At 51.1% G+C, this 20,036-nt stretch overlaps 1 protein-coding gene across 3 annotated transcripts in view; it reads right to left on the reverse strand.

Moving 5' to 3' along the window:
• Positions 1-20,036, reverse strand: part of LOC135238235 (forkhead box protein J3-like) — a 65,678-nt gene that overhangs the window by 26,411 nt on the left and 19,231 nt on the right. For all 3 annotated transcript variants that reach the window (XM_064305998.1, XM_064305996.1, XM_064305997.1), the window contains exon 2: positions 9,804-10,232. In XM_064305998.1, the coding sequence (XP_064162068.1) occupies positions 9,804-10,124 (321 nt within the window). In that variant the 5' untranslated portion in view covers positions 10,125-10,232. The remainder of the gene's footprint in view (positions 1-9,803; positions 10,233-20,036) is intronic.

Genomic DNA, 20,036 nt, shown 5'->3' on the forward strand with positions numbered 1-20,036 from the left:
TGTGGTGGTGTCCCGTCCCTGTCCATCCCCTGTCTGCTCCCTCTCGCTCCCGCTCTCCTGTGGTGGTGTCCCGTCCCTGTCCATCCCCTGTCTGCTCCCTCTCGCTCCCGCTCTCCTGTGGTGGTGTCCCGTCCCTGTCCATCCCCCGGCCGCAGCCTCTCTCTCCTGCTCTTGGTTCCAGGCCCGAGTCATTTTCTGGAGGCCGTTAGTCAGATCGGCTCGTTAACTATCAGATAGCAGTAAAGAACCCTAAATACAATAAATTTTAAAAAAGCACCAGTGTGCCTAACGCAGGTGAGAGCCCTGTGCAGGAACCGCCCGACCCGCACAGGTAAGAACCGCACGCGGCCCACGGCACACAGTGTGTTTGGGTTTCGCTTTTCTGGTTTTTGGCTAAAACATAGAAATCGGAGCACGGCGCTAGAGCGGGAAACGTTACGGGCGAAGTCCCGTCTCTCCGAGAGGCCAAACTTTTTTTGACTGGAAGCCTCGCAGAGAAGCTCGACTGCAATTAGCCCCGTCCCTGTCCCCTGCGCCGCGCCGCGAAGCCCCAGCCCGCGCCCCGCCGGTGATAAATCAGCGTTAACACCGGCTGACTCAACACTGCTGAGCGAGACCGCCGCGGCTCTCACAGAGCCCTGCGCTTGTTCTGTGGGAGCGGACCCATTTCATCCCCCGTAATAACACACTAAATATACTACTCATCACTTACTGGGGATGGGGGGGGGGGGTCTCTAGTGAAGAAGCAGGCAATTAGGTGGCGGTTACAACTGAACAGGACTGCAGCTCTGGGCGTCTGGAAAATCCTTTCCCCAAACTTCCTGCAGGCATTACGGTGGACCGACGGCCATGCGACCCCTGCGGAACATCCTTAAAGACGCCCAGGGCCCCCGGACGGTTCCACTCTAACGGTCAAATGTAATCAAGGCTAATTAAACAGAATTATTCAACAGCCGCAGCAGTAATGGCCTGAATATAACAATATCTTTAATCGCCGACAGGAGAATAGCTCATCTGCAGCACAAAGTGTCCTGAGTGGGGGGAGACGTGTGGCGTAGTCCGCGGGGCGGCAGACTGGGAAGCCTTACACAAATTCCCCCTGCACAGGTTGGTGTTCGATCCCCGCTGTGGGACCTTCTCAGCTGCGGCCCCTTCTCTGTCCCTTACTTTCTCTGCTGTCTACCTTTTGACCAGTCTGAATAAAGATGATGGGGGGGGGGGCAGTCCACTCCATAAGGGGTGCCTCTGAACTGTGAGGCAGGGGAAGCGGACTTCAGACTCAACGCAGAGGCTGTGAGCACACTGGCACCGTCCTCCGTGTTCAGAATATGGCTGTTTCACACTTCCTCTTCCTGTTACAGCTCCCAGGTTTAAAAAAAATCAGCATGTGCTCCCCATGGCGTGACCAAAAGAAACATTTTTTTTCCTTCATTATCAAAGTTAATTTAGAATAGTCAAGCACATTGCAGAGAATATGGCCATTAGCAATATAATCCAACAACCAAGTTGGAACATTACGTTAATATATGTAAAGGCCTTATATATACCCACAGGCCTCTAAACCATCAGTATGCTCCTATATACACAAATACATACCCCTCTACACACACACACACACACAGATGGGCCAAACTACAAGTAAATGAGCAAATTGTTAATCATGTAGAAAAAAATGTAACCAGAAAATTGTAAATTCTTGTCTTACAAAAACTAAGGGGCAATTAATAAATAATAAAAATTTAAAACAGCAAATGTTACATTGTGACAATACACGTTGTACATGCCTGTGTGGCACATACATAGGTTTTTATACATTTGCCCACTCATATTTGGTGTAGTCATACCTTGAATACACAAGGAAAACCCAGCTCGTTATCATGCAGGGAAAATCATAAACTGTCCCAGGCCTACTCAGCTCAGACACACACACCCATTAACACACCCAGCCCTGTGCCCCCTGTGTGCACAGTGCAGGGACAGAGGGAGGGATGCAGACAGGGGGATGGGGGGGGGGGGGTGTCTCACCACAATGAGAAAGTGCTTCTGCTTGCACAGCCTCTCTTAACCCGTCACCACACCCAGTTTAGCCTGCCATTTGTTGATGGAGGTTTTTTCTTCTCTTGGTCCGCATTATTTATAATAAAATAAATTAAAAACTCCTGCGCTTGGAACCCTGACAGTGACAAATGAGCAATTACGACGGAGGCCTTAATATCTCATATTCACGGCGGCATTTTATTTTTGGAGAGGTGGCAGAGACACGGCGACCTGCAATTAGCCCCGCTGACGGCATCGGGGGGGTGGGGAGGGGGAGATGGCAGCGCTGGCGTGTCGTCCATCATTCGGTCCTGACCGGGCGGAGCGGCTGGCGCGTGCGTGCTGGGCGCGGCTCCGGCGGGGCCCCGGCGGGGGGGGGGGGTCGCCCGCTGTGCCTCGGTGCTCACGCTCCACTCCCGGAACGAGCCCGCCGGCCGCGCCAGGGCTCCGGACCGGGGAGAACCCGGCCCTCCTCCCGCCACCTCCTCACAGTGCTCCTCGCTCACTCGAGCGCAGCCTGTGGGTGCGATGCGGGCTTGTGGGGTGAAGTACACACAGGCTGCCCGCAAACACTGACTGTCAATCAGTATATAACAAGCCTGACAGGGCTCTTTCTTTGGTCACATACTGTGTGGGACTTGGGTTTGGCTGACTGATCCTGGATCAGTTTCCGGGGACATAAAATAACCGGGTCGAATAGAATTCACGGACAAAGAGGAGGACTGCTGCCGTCGTAAGACGCGCGCGGCTGTTGAAAAGGTGCCGACCTCAGGGTCACGCCAGCGTGTCTCGGTTGGCCCGGCCGTGGAGCTCGTTCCGGCCCAAAGCAACGCGAGCCTGAGAAGCCCGCGGCGGAAAGCGCTGGAAGGGGAGCCCGCGTCCCTCGCGCTCTGACTCCGCTCCGACCCCGGCTCTACAGAAGGTGACTCAGCCTTCATCTCTGCACCCAGCTCCCGCACACTAAAGGCAGCCCACACTCTCAATTATGGACATCATTATTAAACCTCTCGAAGTCTGGGACACGGGCCAGGGTGGGCTGAAACAAATCAAATAAGGATTCAGCACAGAATATGAGAAAATCTCTTGTTTTCTTGCCTGGTTTTGAGTCTTAAGGGGAGCAGAGTAGTTGGGCAGGTGTAGGGGGGGCTGGGAGGCTTGGGGATGGAACGTTTGTTGTGTGAAGCATTTGCTGTGAGCACTGAGTGGACGTCACACTGGAAGTGACTGGGCTGTGTGCCTGAACGCTATGCAGATATAAAATAGTTTACATGCTGCAGTCTTCACAACAGCTGGGGAAAGTGGTATTAAACTGCTCGCACATAAAATAAATGTGCCATCAACATATTAAATGATACATTATTTATGTATAGGGAACCATGGGAGTTCAACTTGGATATAATGAAAAACAATGAAAGCAGGCCATTTTGAAGCTGAAATACGACTTCCTGATTTAATGCCATTTTTTGGACTCCAGTCGGCATGCGCCCCTCCAGTTTTATGCATTAGTTTTTGTTCCCCCACAGAAGGGCCCGAGAGAGCTAATGGGATTTCCAGTTTTATGGGTCCTTTTTAAAGTTGTCCGAATGGCTTGCAGTTCATTAGCTGTATTAACTGAGCAGTGAGGGGCCAGGTTAGAGGGAGGTCTGAACCACTGTGTACGAGGCTGTCAGTCAAAGACACGACTGTAGAGCGTAGCGCCCAACCATACCCCGCTCTCCTGAGACACCTCCTCACTGGCTGCTCTCCTGAGACACCTCCTCACTGGCTGCTCTCCTGAGACACCTCCTCACTGGCTGCTCTCCTTAGACACTCTAACTGGGCAGTGGGGCTCAGGTCCTGAGAACCTGACCACCCGTTCTGAGCACTCCTCAAGGCTGCTCTGCCTGAGACCCTCCTACTGGCTGCTCTCCTGAGACACCTCCTCACTGGCTGCTCTCCTGAGACACCTCCTCACTGGCTGCTCTCCTGAGACACCTCCTCACTGGCCGCTCTCCTGAGACACCTCCTCACTGGCCGCTCTCCTGAGACACCTCCTCACTGGCCGCTCTCCTGAGACACCTCCTCACTGGCTGCTCTCCTGAGACTCCTCCTCACTGGCTGCTCTCCTGAGACGCCTCCTCTCAGGCTGCTCTCCTGAGACGCCTCCTCACTGGCTGCTCTCCTGAGACGCCTCCTCACTGGCTGCTCTCCTGAGACACCTCCTCACTGGCTGCTCTCCTGAGACACCTCCTCACTGGCTGCTCTCCTGAGACACCTCCTCACTGGCTGCTCTCCTGAGACGCCTCCTCACTGGCTGCTCTCCTGAGACGCCTCCTCACTGGCTGCTCTCCTGAGACGCCTCCTCACTGGCTGCTCTCCTGAGACACCTCCTCACTGGCTGCTCTCCTGAGACACCTACTCACTGGCTGCTCTCCTGAGACACCTCCTCACTGGCTGCTCTCCTGAGACACCTCCTCACTGGCTGCTCTCCTGAGACACCTCCTCACTGGCTGCTCTCCTGAGACACCTCCTCACTGGCTGCTCTCCTGAGACACCTCCTCACTGGCTGCTCTCCTGAGACACCTCCTCACTGGCTGCTCTCCTGAGACACCTCCTCACTGGCTGCTCTCCTGAGACACCTCCTCACTGGCTGCTCTCCTGAGACACCTCCTCACTGGCTGCTCTCCTGAGACACCTCCTCACTGGCTGCTCTCCTGAGACACCTACTCACTGGCTGCTCTCCTGAGACACCTCCTCACTGGCTACTCTCCTGAGACACCTCCTCACTGGCCGCTCTCCTGAGACACCTCCTCAGTAGCTGCTCTCCTGAGACGCCTCCTCTCAGGCTGCTCTCCTGAGACACCTCCTCTCAGGCTGCTCTCCTGAGACACCTATTCACTAGCTGCTCTCCTGAGACACCTCCTCACTGGCTGCTCTCCTGAGACACCTTCTCATCTGGTGCTCGCCTCATCAGTGACACGTCCTCATTAGTGACTGCTCTTCAGAGAACCTCCACTGTTCTCCTGTGGCTCCTATTCCTCTCCGGTTCCTCCTGCAGTCTCTACTCCTCACCTGTTCTTCCGAGGCCCCTACTCCCTACCTGTTCCCCTGAAAGCCCCACTCCTCCCCCTGCTCCTGAGTACGTAGTTCCAGCACTGCCTCCCCACAGTTACCAGCCAGGCTGAAATGTCACTTCATGTTCGCTTTCAAATGTCGCCTCCCAAACACAGAACGGCAGATCGCGTGGCTGACCCGAGCCACACATTCGAACGGGACAGCGGCCGCTCGTCATTCCCCGGCAAAACCTGCACCTCGCAGTCGGCCACCCGTCCCCGCCCGGCGTCTCATTAATAAAACCCGCGCGGCGCTCGCCAGCGGCGTGGTAATCTCAGCTCATAGCGCGTGGAGGGGCACGCGCGCCCGCATCTGCTACTCCGCTAACAGCTCCGGTGAGAAACGGCGACGGCGCTATACGGACGACCAGGCTGTCGGGAGCAGAGGCAGATATCACGGGAGAGGAGCGCCGAGCGATTTCACACTTTGGGTCTGCGAGCCCCCCCTGAACCCCCCCCGGGACGCAGGACTCAGGGCTGGAGATAAGGGAGCAGGGTGCCGCTACGTGTGTCAGTGCATTTAAACCACAGGTCCGGTTTCTGCCGTTTGCCTATTTATGAGCCCAAACACGGTCTCCGTGGGAAATGATGCCCTGCGGACGCATCAGCGCTCTAAAATCACTTATTTAAAAAACATACAAACCGCCTCAGGCTCCTGTTCTTATGCTGCCGTGCCCAAATTTTAACTCAGACCCTTTTGATCTGGGGAAAGGTGATGGGCATTTGCATTCTGTAACGACATCAAACGGCAGCGGGTGTGGGGCCACAGACTAGCTGACAGGCCGCACGCCCGCCCGCTCGCCCTCTCTCTCCCCCCCCCTCCCTCTCCCTGTCTCACTCTCTCCTTCTCTCTGAGCAGGTTTCTCAGTTAGGCTGTTGCACATTCCTCCTCTGCTCTGGTTTACTCTCCTGCACACAGAGGCAAGCTGGTGAGACTCAGGGAGACCAGTCAGAGTGGCAGTCACCACACCCAGAAAGAGAAAGAAGGAGAGAGAGACTGAGAGAGACAATCACAGTAACTGACAGAGAGAGCAAGAAACAGAGTGAGTGTGTGTGTGTGTCACAGCACACCGTCAGTGAAAAACAGAGAGAGCAACAGAGGGACGATTGGCAAGGGAGAGTCACAGTTCCCAAGAAAAGAGAAGTAGATGCAGTCCAAATGACTCACCACCAAGAAAGTCCCAGTGGCTGGCCAATGAGAGAGCCGCAGCCACCGGCCAAAAGCAACCATCCCCAGCACGGCGGGGCCAGGGCTGGCTGCTCGGAGTTTACGCCACAGTCAGCCATGTGAAGGATGGGCAGAGTGGAGGGAGGTGGCACAAACACTGACTGAGGGCCAAATCTGGGGGAGGGGGGCAGGTTGAGGGGGATGTAAAAGTACGGAACAACGAGCGATCTGCGGCTGTCTGGGGAGGTGCCGTTGCCCTGGTTTTATCAGATTACTGCCGGATCTGCACCAGGATTATACATTTATTTTATAAAGAGATTTAACTCGCTCAGAATTTAGGAGGACACGACAAGGGCTTTAGTACAGACGGGGTGCCTGGTAATCCTCTAATGGCCATACATTTTAAATTAGCACAGAGGGGCTATGCGCACAGCACAGACACGGAGACGGGGAATATCCGTGAGCAGGGGGTGGGGGCAGGGGTGGCTGGAGAAGGGGTCAAGGCATAAACACAAAGATTAACGAGGCCCTGATAAATTTCAACTCGTTAGTAGCAGCTCAAGTGGGAACCTGGCAGAATTCAGCTCATAAACTTAGGAACAGACCTGTGGCCAAGACTCCTGATGGACAACATTAAATGGCAGCTCCCAACAAGCACGAGAGGGCCTGAGTGCTCTCCAGCTAACCTGCTCTACAGTTAAAATGAAGCTAACATACCCCACACTTAAAATGAAGCTAACATACCCCACACTTAAAATGAAGCTAACATACCCCACACTTAAAATGAAGCTAACATACCCCACACTTAAAATGAAGCTAACATACCACACTTAAAATGAAGCTAACATACCACACACTTAAAATGAAGCTAACATACCCCACACTTAAAATGAAGCTAACATACCCCACACTTAAAATGAAGCTAACATACCCACACTTAAATTGAAGCTAACATACCCCACACTTAAAATGACAACATAAAAGCTAACATACCCACACTTAAATGAAGCTAACATACCACACACTTAAAATGAAGCTAACATACCCCACACTTAAAATGAAGCTAACATACCCCACACTTAAAATGAAGCTAACATACCACACACTTAAAATGAAGCTAACATACCCCACACTTAAAATGAAGCTAACATACCCCACACTTAAAATGAAGCTAACATACCCCACACTTAAAATGAAGCTAACATACCCTACACTTAAAATGAAGCTAACATACCCCACACTTACAATGAAGCTAACATACCCACACTTAAATGAAGCTAACATGCACACACTTAAAATGAAGCTAACATGCACTATACTTAAAAATGAAGCTAGCATGCAATATACTTAAAATGAAGCTAACATACCCCACACTTAAAATGAAGCTAACATACCCTACACTTAAAATGAAGCTAACATACCTTACACTTACAATGAAGCTAACATACCCCACACTTACAATGAAGCAAGCACACACTACACATGAAGCTAACATGCACTATACTTTAAAATGAAGCTAGCATGCAATATACTTAAAATGAAGCTAACCTGCTCTACACTTGAAATGAAGCCAACATACCCTATAATTAAAATGAAGCTAACATACCCAACACTTAAAATGAAGTCAACCTACCCTACACTGAAAATGAAGTGCATGCACGCACACAACACACACTGGGTGAGGGAGAAGAATAATGAGTGTGTGAGTGAGCAAATGGATGAGAGTGATTCAGTGAGTGGACCTCTGAGTAAATGGATGAGTAAGGTGAATGAGTGAGAGTTACTAAATAGATGAGTGAGTGGGTGAATATGGGGAATGAGCGACAGACTGAGTCAGCGCATTAGTGCACTGGTCAGCGAGTGGGCGGAAATCTGAGAAAATGTATTCACTTAATGGTTTTCAGTGCATTTACTCATTCCTCCACTGTATTTCTAGGCACTGTTAGTTGACTGGATTTTTAAAATGAAGGCCCCAGGTCTCATACGAAATGTAACCGCCGTGTTTACAGGATCTTCTCATTTAAAAATGAGGGAAAAGACGCTCTCTTCAAAGCTCTGGTCGACTGAGTCAAGCAAAACGTAGCCCCGGGAGACAGCAAATCCGTTTGTTAATTACACCGTTTTAGTCACTCCCATAACTTTCTATTTTTCATGGAAAAGCAATTGTAGTATCATTTAATTTAAATACATTCTAAAGTTGGCAGTAAAAAAAACAAAACAAAAACAGACATTACACGGGGAAAGAAGAATGTAAAACAGTCAACAAGTGGACATAAAAAACAGCAATTCTGAACAGGAGATTTTGAAATTTGCCCTTTTTTAACACTGAAACAGTCAAGGCCCTCCATAACACTTAAGAGGAGGAATGTGCAGACTCTCACAGGCCCTCACACACTGAGAAACTGAGAGCCCAATGCTGCTCCTGCGATTCCCAACCTTGCTGAATAATCTTTCAGCTGTCACAGTCTGACAGCTCTTATTGATATTTCTTAAAACCCTGGGCTAATGGAGTTCTATTGAGATGATTAAGCCAGAGGCTCTGTTCAGATTAGTCAGCCTCATACCCACCCCCCCACCCCGCCCCCTCCAGCCCCCACCCCCCAAAGGCGTAACCATGGCGAGCAGACGAGTGCGTGCGCTGGGTTGAAAATTCCTTCTGCTGTCATTACCTGCAGACTTCACCTTGGCCCTGTACACACCCAGGCACACACCTACACACATTAGCTCACCATAACCAACTATATCTATCTGTGCACACCTATACAATAATAAAAGCGGTCTAATAGGTTTCACAATAAACAGATAGGAATGCATTTCAATGTTGCAGTTCTCCAACATCAAGACTACCCAAAGAAATTTAGAATAAACCTCTGAGCTCAAAAAGCAAGATTAATTTAAATATTTCCAAATCTGTAACTGCAGCTGATGTTATGCCCTCTACTGATCTAGAAGATTTGAGGGTGATGAGGCGTCGCGTGAGCCGAGCCGGTTGGCTGCAGGAGGACGTCGCGTGCAGCCCTCTCCCCCATTTTAACATGTAGAGTCTTGGCCTGCCGTCGGCAAAGGCTTAAATGCCGAGCCAATAGGGGAGCGGGATGATGCAACCTCGGGATCAGACTAGTTTGCGAGCGAAGTAAACACTGTGGCAGAAAGAGCACAGGCAGAGCTTTCACCGCTCGCTGCCCATAAACAAACAGAGCCGAACGCAAATTATTCTAAAAATCGATCGAAGCAAACCCGCAGGGCTTATACAGACCGGGCTGCAGGCGCGCCAGGAACCGGCACACGGTCTGCAGTCTACGCCGAGCGGACAGGGAGCAGAGAGAACGCCTCCCCGTACGGCCTGGACCGCGTTCACAGACGCGCTGCTCCAGATCGGGTACGAGCTAAGCCCAGCCGCCAGACTGGGCCCCAGCGCACGGACGGCAGCGTGCTCCCGACCGCCGCACCGAAGCGCGACCCTGCTTCCCGCCCCCCTCCGCACGGAGCCCAGCTCCAGGCCCTACCTTCCAGCCGCTGCCCGCCTCCCTGTAGTAGGGGAAGTTGTCGCAGATCCACTGGTAGATCTCGCTCAGGGTCATCTTCTTCTTCGGGGAGCTGTTGATGGCGAAGGTGATGAGGCTGGCGTAGCTGTAGGGCGGCTTGCCGTCCTTGTGCTGCTGCACCTCCTCCTGGTCCAGCGTGGTGTTGGGGTCCAGCAGGGCGCTCTTCTTGGCCACGCCCGGCCCGTGGGCGTTCTGGGCGTCGGCCTTCTGGATGGCCGCCCGCATGGTGAGTTGCGGCAGCCAGTCCATGGAGGTCAAGCTGCTCTCCAGCTCTGATGTCATGGTAACTGGGAGGCTGGGTCACAGAGGGAGACGGCGGAAGGGGCGGGGCGAGGGGCGGAGCCTCCCTCAGCTCACAGTGCTTCTGCTGTACACAGCTCCAGATGCACTCTGGGAAAACAAAGACACACAGCTCAGCATCACTGCTCACTTCACTCTGCTCACAGTTTCACCAGCGTGGCCATGCAGATTCTTCACTGCACCCAGATGGGATCAAGACACAGTTTCTGTACAGAATGAACAGAAACTATACCTGCAAAAGTCAAGCGTCCCCACTATACTAAACTTGAACATGTCCTCACTACGGACTAAACTCTAAGAAGTCCTTACCTTGGAATAAACTCTGACATGACCTCACTGCATACTAAACTTTCATAAGTCCTCACCTTAGACTTAACTCCACTGTGTTTTCACTTTCACAGATCTGAAAATTGGAAGCCTCCGTTCAGACTTAAGAGGAAAGGGGGCAGGTCTATAAATGGGTGGGTGTGGTCTGTTGAGAAGAGGGGGCAGAGCTTGTCCTCAACACATCAAAACACACACAGCCCCGAAACAATGCCCCACACCCAATCTACATGCTCCACAATCCACACACAGACACAAAAGTGGTTTCTCTACAGCTGAAATATACCTAAAGCAGAAAGACATGCAGAATAAAAAGACACTTGGTTAAATAATAACTGCAACAGTAATAGCAACGGCTTCAGTGCTAGGCCATTACTTTAATGACATAAGTTCCATTACATAAGTTATGGTGCATTAGACGGACAAACGAGTAACCGCTCCAATCAGTTCAATTTAGGACCACAACCAAATATAATAAAATAAACACTCATAGTATTAACAACAATATACATGTAGGAATAAACAAGCCATAAAACACAAGCCAGTAAGACAACGACACGTTTGTGTTTCTGTCACTCACTGTGTCACTCTGGGTTCGATTCGGTGAGTGTGAGCTCTGAGGGAACTCCTCCAACACTGAATAAAGTTCCAACCGAACACCCAGCCTTTTCCACTAGGATGTAATATCAGATACAGTGTGGGAGGGTGAGACAAAGTCCGTTTCACAATACCTCGCATTTCACAGCCCATAAACCGGGTTAGTGTGCATACGGTAGGGAATTGTGGGTAATAACTTTGACATGTCTCACGCACTGACTACAACCAGCCTTGTCAATGGCAACACCCCCTGACCCTTCAGGTACCATCTTAGAGAGGAATGTGGTCGACGACCCAGTAAATCCTCTGTTTAAAAAAAGATAAAAATAGGGTGTGTATAGTTTCTCTCTCTCTCTCACGCGCACACACACACACACACACATGCGCAGACATGGACACAAACACACAGCTTTTACTTAGAGGCATTTGGTAGTGGGCCTCCCTTGTTCACATTTCCAATAATATTTTTGGTTAAACTTGACTAAGGCTAGAGTGATTCAACAATGCCTGGCTTTCCTTCCAGTGGTTCCCCTTCCTGCAAGAAACCAAACTCCAGTCAACCGAAGACACACAAAAACCGCCCCCGACCCCAGGAGCACCGCCAAAGCTAACACCCGGACAGAGAGAACAGCCCCTTCTCCAGCAGGCAGGACCCACTACCGCTCATCCGAAAACAACACAACCAGAACTTCTGCCACTGCCAAAATCAAGGCTCTTACCCAACTGACAATCCCGGCCAGCCACCGCAAAGGTGTGCAAGTGTGTGCGGGGGGGGAAGGGAGAGAGAGCGCAGAGCGAGCAGTGGCGTGCGTTAAGAGAAAGCCGAGCTGGTGACGACACCTGGCTCAGGTACGAGGGAGATCCTCCAGAGTTCCCTCCGCCGCACCTGCGTAGGAAGCGGCTCAAATTCCATAACAATAACAACGGCGCCGTAGCCTAGCAACAAACCCCGCGACCGAAACCGGGGGGCCGTGCCCTCCGGCGAGAGTGAGAGCGAGCGGCGCGGGGACGTGCGGAGAAGCCCGGCTGCAGGGGCGGGGATCCCTCGCACCCACGTCTTGGCGGCGGTGGCGGCAGCGGCAGGGAGAGATTCCTCGCTTTTTCCAGCCCCGGAGGCGCAAGGCTTTGGAGCCGTTTCAAAACGCGCAAACTAAAATAGCGACGGCTTTTCTTCTGCGAAACCACCGGAGCTGCGAATGAGAACCTGGCGCGCGCCCAAAGGGCTCGCCTCCTCCTCCTGACGGCGGCGCAGGTGATGGCGGAGGCTTTAATGTCAGCCTCCTCCTCCATTAAGAGCCCTAATGAGTCCGCAGAGGGCTCCCCGAGGAGAGCGTTAATAACCTGCCTGTTGCTCCCTCTCCGCTCCGCGGGGGCCTGTGGCGATCACACGCACTCCTGAACACGTGAGCCCTCTCTGGGATCTCCCAGTGCCTGTGCGCCCTGTGGACTCGCACTCTGAAGCCTCTGTGCACTTCTGCTCTCTCTGTGAGTTTGGGCTCTGAGCTCTCTACAGGATCTCTCTGCAAGGTCTCTATGGGATCTCTCTCTGTGAGCTCTCCATAGGATCTCTCTGCAAGGTCTCTATGGGATCTCTCTCTGTGAGGTCCCTATAGGATCTCTCTACAAGGTCTCTATGGGATCTCTCTGCAAGGTCTCTATGGGATCTCTCTCTGTGAGGTCTCTATAGGATCTCTCTACAAGGTCTCTATGGGATCTCTCTCTCTGAGCTCTCTATAGGATCTCTCTCTGTGAGGTCTCTACAGGATCTCTCTGTAAGGTCTCTATGGGATCTCTCTCTGTGAGGTCTCTATAGGATCTCTCTGTAAGGTCTCTATGGAATCTCTCTCTGTGAGCTCTCTATAGGATCTCTCTGTAAGGTCTCTATGGGATCTCTCTCTGTGAGGTCTCTATAGGATCTCTATGCAAGGTCTCTATGGGATCTCTCTCTGTGAGGTCTCAACAGGATCTCTCTGTAAGGTCTCTATGAGATCTCTCTCTGTGAGGTCTCTATAGGATCTCTCTATAAGGTCTCTATGGGATCTCTCTCTGTGAGGTCTCTACAGGATCTCTCTGTAAGGTCTCTAGAAGATCTTTCTGTAAGGTCTCTAGGAGTTCTCTTTCTGTGAGTTCTCTCTAGGATCTCTCTGTAAGGTCTCTATGAGTTCACTGTGATGCCTCCATAGTGTCTCTCTCTAGAGGTCTCCATGGGGTCTCTGTGAGGTGTCTATAGGGACGCTCTGTGAGGTCTATATGTGAGGTCTCTATGGGGTTCCTTTGACAGAGCAGCTGCTAGGCATGGCAGCCCCGTCACATGTAACCGCAAGAGGCAAGAATACAGTGGCCCTGGCTGACTGACTCGCACTGTCCTCAAGGTCTCTCCAGCTCCACACAAAGCACACTCATGGCCAACAACCCCTCCGGGTCCTGTCGCTGAGAAACGCTGATCGAAACGAGCTGGAGCAGATCCTCACCAATGCCCTCCTGACCTCCCGCCCGCCCAACCATGCGTGGCCGTCCACACGACAAACGCGCTGCCGGCCAATCACAGAGCAGCGTCAGCCAGGCCCGAGCAGAGGAGCGGCAATCAGGCCGGCTGCAGACACAGTCCAATAAGCACTAAAGAGAGAGGAAGGCGCTCCTGCCACAGTAATTATGCCATCTGGGGATAGCGGAGATCCCTCTCTGCGGCTGGCTGTTCATCATGGCACTTCAGCGCTCCTCACTGATAAACCAGGGGGCCTTTCTGCACGGCCTGAAACAAAAGATGCTCAGCAGCTCCAGAAGCGCGTTCCACCAATCACAGCCCCGCGGCCGTCTCTCTGTCCCCAGCTGCTGCGTAAGGGGTGTGTCGTGTGCAAGCTTCTCTCACACTCTCCCTCTGAAGCGCACTTCACTTCCAGCCACACACACCCTGCCACCTGAGCCCTGTCGACCTCAGTCTGCTCTCAACAAGTCCCACCACCCCATCAGACTGAGCAATGGGAGTATACAGTGTTACTGCCCAAACAGAGAATTTACTCCAGTGTACAGAGTTACAACTGAAATAGAGAATTCACTCCAGTGTACAGAGCTACAGCTGAAACAGAAAATTCACAAGGGTCCAGTGATATTTTGATAGGCTGTTTCACAACAATCCTTCCAATAAACGCTATCGTAATGAATGCTATGGAATAATTCCCAGTCCCAACCTAATACAATCAGGGTTTCGCTGGCACACGTAAGGAACAGTTTTGCACATAGCTAGCTAACTAACTAACCAATCAACTAGCGCTTGCTTGCTAGCCCAACAACCAGACTTTTGACAGTTTAAAGACTATTGTTTTCCATGATACCACAGCTGTAACCTTGCTGTCTTCTGGGAGCATCAGGAATAAATTCTTAAAACGTAATCCAAAGGCCACTGCTAATAAAACAATAATAGTCCATCTTCAGAATTTGTTCTTAGAGTTCTCACGCAGCTAATTTAAGCAAATGCTTAAAACAGAACTCCAGCAGACTCGTTCCAATATAAGCATAGCCTGTTTTTCTCGCTTACTTTATAACCTGAAAAGCATAACCCGCTCCCACTCGTAAACACTAGAATAAAAAAATACAAATACAAGCACAATTGACCCAACAGATTGGATTTTACATCGGCTACATCAAAATACAATTGACTTAGTGACAATGATTGGCAGGTACTCATATTATGATGATTCTTCCTTTCCTATGGCCAGAATGAAACAATCACATGTACCGTGCGAGTGTATGTTTGACAGAGCCGAAGAATTGCATAGGCCACCAGGAGGGTGTGTTTTACCTATGAGGAAATCCAGAGGGCATGTCCCATCAATATTAAATATTTATATATATCTAGTCAATATTCAGAGGGTGTGTCAGACTTAAATTGCATGCAAGTCGGAATCAAGATATGAGGCAGGTGGATAAAATGTGCTCTTAATTATCCAGGTCAGCATTGCTCCTGTATTATCAAATGTTACGTCACAACACTTTTAATAAAGTGAATTGCTACTGAATCACAGTGTTTCATTTCCAGTACACACACGATGACATATGATCACATGCCATGATTTTTCATAATATGTAGAAGCAGAAAGCTACTGCAGAAGCACAGAAAATATTCTCCAGTGTACAGACTTACTGCAGAAGCACAGGGAATGGACTCAGAAGTAAAAGTTTACTGCAGAAGCAGAGGGACTCTACTCTAATGTTTGATGTCGCTGCAGGAGTGGGTGAGCTCAGTCCACTGTAGAGAGTTACTGCAGGAGCAGGCCGAGTTCACTCAAGTGTGCAGTTACTGCAGTGGTGCTGCCGGTTGATAAAGGAGAAGAATTAATTCCACTGTTTGAGCCCATGTTCATACGCTGCTCTCAACCATACCATTTTCTCCCCAAAATCCCCCTAAATGAAATCACACTGTCGGAGCAATAACACGGTTCACAGGTTCGCCTTGAGTTTCCCACGTAGGCAGCTTCAGCACATGGACTGCGTTTAATAAGCATACCGCACGATAATGCAATCTTTCAGAAATAATTAACAGCATATTAAAGATATCAGCGCCTCACTCCCAGAGGCAACGCCCAGTTCATCCTTAAAGTGCGGTGACTCACAGGGTCAGCTTCCTGCTCTGTCTGAATCACTGGGCCGGTGCGTTTGATGGCTCTGGACACACACAAGTCTCGCAACATTCGCTGTGCTGCCTGTCGCTGTCCCCTAACGGAACTGTGGGAAGTGTCACGTGCTTTAAAGGACAGATGCACACCCTCACCACCACGCTAAAATAACACGCCCTCACGCTTTCAAATACCGTCTCTGAGGACTGAGTTACACGTGCAAAAGCATCAGTGGAGACATCCCAGCTGGACACGAGGTTTCTCTCTCCGTCGGATCGTTCATCCTTTTTTTCTGTCACACACTGCTTGTTCCCCCCCTTCTCCACACAGAGTCACATCTTCCACCTACCTATCCTTATTTTCCCCTATCCAAAAAAGAAACACTCTATACCTTTCCCTCCACTTGTTACTTCCGGTGACAAAGGACTATCAGCTATGGCCCGACCATCACACTTCTCATTAATCGCTATTTGCTGATCTACAAATCTAGGCTTTTCTGCCTCAGCTAAAAGGTTTTGAAAACTTAAACGTAAATATAAACGTGCACAGGCATCAGGTAAGGACTGGGGCTGTGCACACACGATGTTAACAGGCTAACGGCACACGTCACGGTCACACTGCACCACGACACAAACGGAGAGCCTCAGAGCAGCGGAGGAGGAGACACGAGGCCGAGCCACAACCTCCTCCAAACGTCAGAACACCCGCGCTCTCCACATCCGCCGATGTGTCTCTCTATTAGAATTAGGGGGCAAACGGCAGCGTATCCCAGCTCAATTCGCTGCTGTAGAAGGCAGCAGGGCTAGCAGAAAATTCCGTAAAGGAATATTTGTTAGTGTAACGCTTAAATGTTTCTTCCTGTAAACACGTGTATGATGCTGCACAGATGGGCTTCCACAGGCATTCATTATGGTGACCTCTGCAGTTGAAGAGGCCCCTCCTCCCTCCTGCGAGTGCGGGGGCTATCACCGGCGGCTCTGATGGCACCGCCATGCCACGCGGTGCCGAGCTGACCCGTACCGGAGGGGTCAGCACTGGTGCCGGAGGTTTCTCACCGTCTTTCCTGCAGCGCCTGGCTGGCTAAATCTAGTTTCTCGCAGTTGGGGGCGGTGCTACACTTCTGTAATGATGTCAGAATCACAGGGTGGGACAGGCCAGGGGGAAGTAAATGTGAAAGTTAAGCACACTCAGCACCACCTTCAGCTTCGGCTATGAGAGGAGACAGTTTTCCTTCTTTCAGATTAAAAAGAAATTATTTTGGTAAGATACGATCAAGAATCAGCTGTGGACAGCAGAAGAGGTCCAAACACTGGTGGTGATCAGAGTGGAATTTTCTAGAAACAACAGCTTTCCACGATGAAAACATCTTGAACATCAGATCAGAGGTGCTGGCTACTTCTTTTTTGGGCGACGCAATCTACAGACCAATTTTATTTGGATTAATTGGGCCTGTGCACGCCTATAGGCTCCCACAATTCAAGCTAACGGTAGCATTTCAGCAAATGGCTTCTTCTCTAAAGGGCACTACACTGGGAATGTTCACACTGAAGTGAGCTCAGGTGCAAACACTTCACTTCTGCAGGGAAATGCCACACAAGAGCTTGAAAAGGAGCATCAGCATGCAGCCTGCATTCTGTTTTTATTAGTGGTTACAGCTCAAGATCTTGTCGTAGGTCACCATTCATTTCCCATACATCAATGTGATGCACCAACTCGATAAACAATCAGTGTTTGTCGATAACGCAAACTTTTCAAGAAGAATTTCAAATTTAATTGGACCAAAAGTAATGCAGCAATATCAGGATGAACAGCAAGTTCATCAGCCAGGGCTAAAAGTGAAACTTGAGGTCCGGTTTCGTATCAGTATTCCGTTTCATTACAGCTGACCGCCCCGCCCAAAACGCGGCACCCGATTGGAGCCGTGTGGCCCGAATGGGCTCGGCTCCGCCCACGTGAGAAGGGCCGAGAGCCGGAGGCCTCAGCCGCATGGGGAAGGCCGCAGTCATCGCACCCGCACCTGCGCGCGGGGCTCCGCCCTCCCCCACCCGCCCCTGCGCGCGGGGCTCCGCCCTCCCCCACCCGCACCTGCGGCGGCCGCCCCACCCGCACCTGCGCGCGGGGCTCCGCCCTCCCCCAGAGCTGCCCGAGGATGAGCGCTCGACGCTGCCGTTTCTGTGAGAGCAGGGCGGAGGCGGCACGGCAGGTATGCCGTTGTTTACGTAGCCGTTGCCGTAAAGTAACCTTCAGGCAACGGCGACGAGCAGATACGCCCACATCAAAATACACGAAACCCCCAACTGTCCACCCTGGAAAAGTATGTGCAAAAACAACTACATCAGCGCGAGCGTTTAGGCCTTTTCTCTTCGCTGAGATTGCCGTGGTTTCTAGACAAAGAGCTTTTGAACCAATCCTGCTAATTCCTCCCATTTTGATTTACATAAAACAAGGCTAATTATTAATTCAAATATAGAACATAAGCAAATGCTGTCACCTCACCATGAAGGATATTTTGCTTAGCTGTACGGATTCCATTCACTCCAGGAGTCATGCTAAGTCATGTTATCATTATTTGCTAACATTAAACACAAGGACGTAGGAACAGTCACAAAAACAGGCCATTCACACCATTTAGGTTTGTTATTTTGCTTCCAGTCTAGAGGGTACCCAGCATGCATCATGCCTGGTGTCAGGCTCCCTCCACTTAAACTGCACGACCTCCCAAGGTAATCCATCCATCAACGGCCATCTGACAAAAGCAATGCTCCCTGACCAGGAAATGACCTCTGTATGCAGCGAGGCGTTTCTGCGAGGCGGAGATCGGAGACACAGACCCCCGGGGGACACGCCCCGGCGTTCCATCGGGACCTCTACGAGCGCGTCTCCATGTCACGGCGGTCAGGAGCCTCCTCGGACCTGCACCGCCACAGGCAGCCCGCGCGCCTCGGCGGCTAAATTGGTCGCTACCTCGCTGGGTCGGCTGGCTCCTTGCACGAGATCGCGTCTGAATATAGCGCTTCTTGGAATAGTCCGGTCAAATTTAGCCACCTGGCCCCATCAGACACAGACCTTTTGCTCGTCTGCAGTAAGCAGCTGCAGCGCAGCTCCGCGCCGCGCCGCGCCGGGCTGGGAACCTGGGCGCTGAGCGCGGCGTCTTCAGAGCCCGCCGCACAGGCCAAGCCTGCAGGCCGCATGGGCGTGTCGCAGAACATACCGGAAGCACATGGCGGCGCAATGCTGAGGACTCCTTCACCGCTCTGACCCGCACACAGACGCCCTCCGCCGCAGGACCGCGCTCGCAGGCGGCGCAGAGCCCGGCGCTCGCGGGTTAGGTCATTTCCTGTCACATTCCACAAGGCTTCACACTTTGAAAATAGGCAGACCCGACCCACACCGTGAGAATACTGTCAGTCAGGGGATGACAGATCCAACCTAAAAATTGGACTGCCCCCCCCCCCCCCAACAACTCCAGAACATTCTCACAGTGGCAATAAGAGTGCACCTTTACACCTGTAGGGGATGTGACAGGTAAACACAGTGCTAAAGCTCATAGCAGCCGTGTCCTTCCACTCCAACGGGAGGGGGGGTGCTGACCCTGTGCACTGACAGAGAGCGCTTAAAACTTCACACTCGCCTACCCGGATACCGCAAGCCGTCACTTTCCATAATTAGCTTCAAGGGCTCTAAAACAATTACTAAAAACCATTTGCTGCTGCCACCTAGATGTGCGTGTTAACCAAAACCAAATGTGGGTAGTCAGCCAGCTTTCAGTAACCTAATTACCAGCAGGCGCGCGCCAGTGAGCGAGTTCGCGGTTCTCAGGTTAACTATTCAGAACCATTTCGCTCTCACTACTGTCAGTTTCATTCTTAGACCACCTTCAGCTACAGACTCAGAGGCCACAGAATTGCGACATCTGGAATATAAAAGCCTGAAGTCACTCAGTATAGGGCCAGCTTTCATGAATCTTAAGTATCTGTTAGCATCAGACTGATGGCTATAGATAAAATCAACAGAAGCTTATCATTATCATTCACAACAGGATCCCCCCCCGAAGAGAGGGTGTTGATGAGTCACACGAAAGATTTTTGAAAAATGCAAATCAATCAGTTTGTCAGCACAACAGACGGGTCTCGCAGGGTTTCCACACCGATGGGAGGATCTTCACCGAGTGCAAAACCAAAACACAATCTTATTCGTGCTTGATACATTTTTTCATTAAATAATTGAAATAATAATTTTTAAAATGTGTTTTGTGTATCTCAGGTTGCCACTGTCTAATATTACACTTTGTCGAAAGATCTGAAACCATTCAGTGAGACAAATATGCAACAGAGGAAATCAGGAAGGGAGTACATACTTT

This window comes from Anguilla rostrata, chromosome 13, assembly GCF_018555375.3.
Source record: "Anguilla rostrata isolate EN2019 chromosome 13, ASM1855537v3, whole genome shotgun sequence".
NCBI lineage: Eukaryota > Metazoa > Chordata > Actinopteri > Anguilliformes > Anguillidae > Anguilla > Anguilla rostrata.